Source organism: Schistosoma mansoni (assembly GCF_000237925.1).
Source record: "Schistosoma mansoni, WGS project CABG00000000 data, supercontig 0375, strain Puerto Rico, whole genome shotgun sequence".
In the NCBI taxonomy this organism is placed as follows: domain Eukaryota; kingdom Metazoa; phylum Platyhelminthes; class Trematoda; order Strigeidida; family Schistosomatidae; genus Schistosoma; species Schistosoma mansoni.
Window position 1 is genome coordinate 20,320 of NW_017386218.1, and position 5,511 is coordinate 25,830.

At 34.3% G+C, this 5,511-nt stretch overlaps 1 protein-coding gene across 2 annotated transcripts; it reads left to right on the forward strand.

The window, feature by feature from the left end:
- Positions 1 to 412: 412 nt before the first annotated feature.
- On the forward strand, positions 413 to 2,822 carry Smp_138680.1 (DNAj homolog subfamily C member, putative; the record flags this gene model as incomplete). 2 transcript variants are annotated; one of them, XM_018792319.1, is made up of 7 exons in its annotated part: positions 413 to 629; positions 674 to 818; positions 859 to 933; positions 973 to 1,091; positions 1,134 to 1,452; positions 1,490 to 1,581; positions 2,591 to 2,822. In XM_018792319.1, the coding sequence occupies 6 exons, from the start codon at positions 774 to 776 to the stop codon at positions 2,820 to 2,822; spliced, it is 882 nt and encodes a 293-aa protein (XP_018644204.1). The 2 variants fall into 2 exon arrangements, with proteins under 2 accessions (XP_018644204.1, XP_018644203.1); XM_018792318.1 differs by having other exon boundaries at positions 419 to 633.
- Between the last annotated feature and the right edge of the window lie 2,689 nt (positions 2,823 to 5,511).

The window sequence follows — 5,511 nt, forward strand, 5'->3', positions numbered from 1 at the left end:
AGGCCTTAAGGAAACTGTTGAATTAATATATGGAGAGTTACTAGTGGGTAAATATTCTCAGACTGTCTACGGGACTTAGCATCATTGTGCATTGTAATATGATAAATTGACCCATATTTCCGAATTCCGCTCTATTTTTCTGCATCACATGATAATGTGTAAATGTATAGTTTATTCGAAATAGCTAACCTTACTTTCCGATTCTATCAACTGATCAGTTCACCTATATGAATATTCCAATGTAAAATGCCAGCTGTTAGAGCCTTCAGTTACTGACTTTCATTCTTCTCAAAGACTAGCAAGGACAGCATTTTAGTAGTGCGTATTGTAAGCTGAGAAGATTTTTACATCAAATTCATTTTACTGTTTTTTATGTCATTATTCTAATTAGGTCTTTACCTCTTACTTTTTAGCTTTAATGGATGTTGAGTCGCCAGAGTCCGAACAGTTGTCGGTCGAGGAATACAAAAATCAAGGAAATTCATGTTATAAACAAGGGATGTACAACGAAGCTATAGCATGGTACACAAAAGGCATAGACATCGATAGTACTAATGTGTTTCTGTACAATAACCGCTCCGCAGCTTACCTGATGATTAATAAACCTCTTGATGCTTATAAAGATGCTAGCAGGTTTTTTTCATTTATTTCAGATAAATTACTTACTTTATAGAAGTATCAGTTTAGATTCCCAGAATGTAAAATCTATACTACGTGGTCTAAAATGTTGTCTTATTTTGGGTGATTTAAATGAAGCCAAACGTCTATGTTCTATGGTTAGACAGTTAGAACCAACTAATACGGAATTCTCGTCATTGGTAGTGACTCACTGAGCGTTTACTAACGGAATTTATTTAGCTTCAAAAAATTGAATTACTTTCAGAAACTCACCGATCTTACGAAGATAAATTATCCACATCTGACTTCCGACACGTATAATTTTCCCTATAATGTTAACATTTTTTATGATAGGCTCTTCATTTAATCACAAAGTGTATTGAATTAGCTCCAGCTTCATTAAGTTTCAATTTACAAAGGCTGAACATTCTCATTCAATTAAAAAGATTCACTGAAGCCAAGAGTTTGGTTGAGTAAGTTTCTATAATGCAATTAATATTCCTTTCTGAGTACAGAAACTTATTACATTCGCATTCTTCATCAGTTGACCTACTTTTTTATCGAGGCCTGTGCTTGTACTATTTGGATCATTTAGATAAAGCAACTATTCATTTTCAACATGTTTTACGCCTTCATCCAGATCATATAGAAACTCAGAAAGCTTACAAGCGTGCGAAAAATCTCTTGAAATTTAAAGAAGAAGGGAACACATTTATACATGATCACAAATATTCTCAAGCACTTGAAGCCTACACGAAAGCTTTGAAAGTGGATCCTTCACACGATATGATCAACGCAAAATTGTATTGTAATCGTGCTTGTGCTCTATTTTACGTAAGTTTTAATATTGAATTTTTCAATTTCTACATAGCTTGATCGTTTCGAGGAAGCCCTAAACGATTGTGATAATGCAATTTCTTTGGAACCAAACTATTTAAAGGCTCGAATCCGACGAGCTAAGTGGTAAGTCAGGTTTGTTTTAATTATTTCACGTTGCCGTATAATTAAATTAGTCAGTCATTAAGTATTTGCTCATGCTACTTAACCGTTGATTCAGTCAGTCAACATCTCGTTAACTTTTCCAATAATCTTAAGTTAACTTGTCGGTTATATTTTTTAACAATCTCACGCCCTACAGTTGTGAATTGAACTGTCTTATGTTGTTCTTCAATCAGCCTTATTAGATTAGATATGGTTCTCGATAAAGACCCTGAACATTACCGTCTTAACTACTGTTCACCCCCAAATGCCCTGGTACGACCGAGAGTGGGGAAAGTCCGCTCTCCCTCTCGAAATACTCTCACATGGCCACGCGTATATAGCCTCTGCCAGGGAAGTCCTACTCACTGCCTTCTCGTGGCATATATACGCATCTTCCCCCTTTCTCTTCCCATTCTCATTGTTTTGTGTGGCGCATATGTATCTGGTGCCCCTTTGTACCAATATATATGTGTTTAAATAAATAAATAACTACTGTTCCCTTAACAAACTATGTACATCTTTAGTCTATATTAAAATGCATGTCATCTTCATGATTTGATAACTGTCTAGTTAATTGATTATCACTCAGTGACTTTTGTGCTTCCCATCCAAGCATTTCATTATAGACTTGAGTCCTCCCATCTAAGAATCTTTAATTAAATGTACAGTATCATTTGCTTGCATGGTTAGTGCATGAATTTATCAGTAAATTCTAAGTATGTCTTTATGCTTTCGTAGCATTTTACTCTTGATGGTTGCTTCTCATTTTTCTGCGTATCTAGTGATGAATTTCCATTTATTTGATGTTTGATTGTTTCATAAGTTTAGTCATTAAGAAGTTTTTATTTATATACTTCAATTACTGTTACAATTATCATTCTGTTTTTGTTTAGTAGACTTTGAATTGTGATACCTTTATTCACAGAAATGATCCCTTATTCTAAAAACATAAATTTGTTCTATATTGTATATATAATTATTCTTTATGCAGTTATTCATCTCTTGAAGAATATGAAAAAGCAGTTGAAGAATGGACTGCAGTAGTAAAATTAGACGGATCACGAGAAAATAAAAAATCTTTACAAGCTGCTAAGTCTGCTCTTTCCGTGTCTCAACGTGATTACTATAAAATACTTGGTTTGAAAAAGAATGCCTCTTCCGATGATATAAAACAAGCGTATAGAAAAAGTGCACTTTTATATCATCCAGGTATGGGATTTTAACTTGCCAAATTCATGTATACTATTTATTTTATGCTACATACGAGGTATTATTTTGAACTATTTTACGTGTAATAATGAACCTATCCACCCTACTACCCAAACTTTAATTGATGGTGTACATCTTGAACTCGTTCACTAATTAATGCTGACGTACTTATAATACGGCTTAATTCAAGCTAGGTAGGTATGCACTGGAGATGTGCAAAGCATTTTATTCAAATAGTTTACTTCTAGTAATTTGTGTGACTTACCTGGGACTCATATATTTCTAGTGTTGTAGTTCATGAAAATCAGAATACTTCAAAGTTACAATCAATTATAGAACACTAAAGTACTGTTATACATATGTATTTCGAAACCATATTCTGAATTCATGAGAATAAGCTTTTTATGAGATCATATTTTGTATGGTGTTTTCTAGTTCAGTTAACAACTATTTTCCTATAACCTTTACAGTCGCTTTTTAGTGGATACAACTCGTAAGATCTTTTTTTTGAGTGAAGACAAGTAATTATTTATTACCTGTTTTCTTCAATTTTTTCTTATTTGAAAACCCTGTTGACTTAGCTTTTTTCTTGCTAAGTTTATTCAGTCTGTGCAACTTTTGACCAGATTTTAGTTTTTAAGTTGCTTACATTTGGATAGTGTACTCAATAAATTGGCTTAACTAAAATGGTGATATTGAATAATTTCAAATATATATTATCAATTTTTACTGACTTTTTTTTCAAACTGATTTCACTAAGATAAAGTAAGGCAATTGAATTATCTTCTATACTCAATTGACTTCGATGACAACTATATGGGATCGCATTCTTTCGGTAATTGATCTCCTACTAGGAGGTCCTCTTATTGACTTAGAATGCGCAGATGACATAGTCCTGTTTGGTGAAGACACTGATAAAATGCAGAGTCTTTTGTTAGCACTGAGTAACCATGCCAGAATATTCGGAATGCGTTTCTCTCCCTCTAAATGTAAATTGTTACTCCACGACTGACCTGTGTCAACACCTGAACTAATGATAGGAATTGAAATAGTTGAACGCGTCGATAACCTCATGTATCTTGAAAGTCGGACCAGCCCCGATGGGTTGATGTTTGACGAAATCTCAACACGGATTCAAAAAGCTCGTTTGGCTTTTACCTACTTACGTCATCTATGGCGAGGACGAGATATCTGTCTGTCAATTAAGGGACGAGTATACTGCGCAGCAGTTCGCTCTGTTCTACTTTACGTCTGTGAAACGTGGCCATTAAGAGTAGAAGATACTCATAAGTTACTAGTATTTAACCACAGATGCCTTAGAAATATTGCTCGCATCTGCTGGGATCACCGGGTAAGTAATAGTGAGGTTAGACACAGGGTATTAGGGAATGATGGTAAATCAATTGGTGAGGTTGTGAATCTTCGTCGACTGAGATGGTTGGGCCACGTATTACGCATGCCTAACCACTGACTGCTACTGTGCGCAATGCTGACTAGTATTGGGTATGTTTGGAAGAGAGTTAGTGGTGGCCAAACGAAAACGTGGCATCAGTGCTTGAAGTCACTAAATTCTAGTGTGAGCCATGTTGGTAGATGCAGGCTGGTTGGTTGTGGTCCGTGTGACTATCGTAACCAATGATTGGAGACTGTGGGTGACATGGCTCAGAATCGATCACAATGGTGTAGGTGTATGTAGTCTTTGTCTTCCCTTAAACCGTGATATTCAAATTGCTTCATTATCTGTCTTTCTTCCTGTACTATATCCTTATATGCAATCTTTCTTTTATATAATACCACCATTGGTGTGGCGCATATATATCTGGTGCCTCTGTGTACTAATATTTGCGTGTTTAAATAAATAACCATTGAATTAACTACTATGAATTTGGTGTTCATCTTGTTGTGCTAATAAGGTATGGCAACTTGTACCGATCCATATATGTGCCTGGTCCTACGTTGTAGCTGACTGACTGACTGCATTCTTTACATTAACTGTTTATGAACAGGTCAATTGATAGCTAGATATTTGTTCGCCAACAATTTTGTCTATATTGGGTGATTTGATATGTTTTAAAGTATTCTACAAAATCGATGAGATAATTAAATATCATGAAAATTTATAAATAACAACTTAGGATTTGACTGTTACAGATAGACTAACAAAATATGAACGCCTGTGTAATCCTAACTGACAACTTTAACGCTAGCAAGTTTGATATCCTTCTAATGAAGGAGTTTTTAAATCTGGAAGATAAGTTTGTGCATTTAGAGAATAGACACAATTTACAATCAATACATCTTTGTATTCACTCTACATACAGCGTCTACGTGGTTTTCTGTAATTTATCTCTCGACCCTAAATTATTAATACAGTGAAGATACCTTTAAAAATGTCTTGTTAACACTTCATTATATTTTTTTTTTAACTTTCACTAGCAAGTAAAATATATTTAGAGTCCTTATCTACTGAGATTTAAAATCTATTAGCCTTTTATGTTATGAGATCGTGGTAACTCATCTATTAACAATTAGTTCTCATTATATAATAAAAACTAAAAGTACTTTTAACTTAATCGTAATGTGACATTTATATTTTTATTTAGATATTTTATTTTTTCATAGTTGAAATCATGAGTCAATTGAAGCTAGACCACCATGGAAAACCTGGAAGCACTGGACGGCCGTTTCGTCCCACTATGGGAC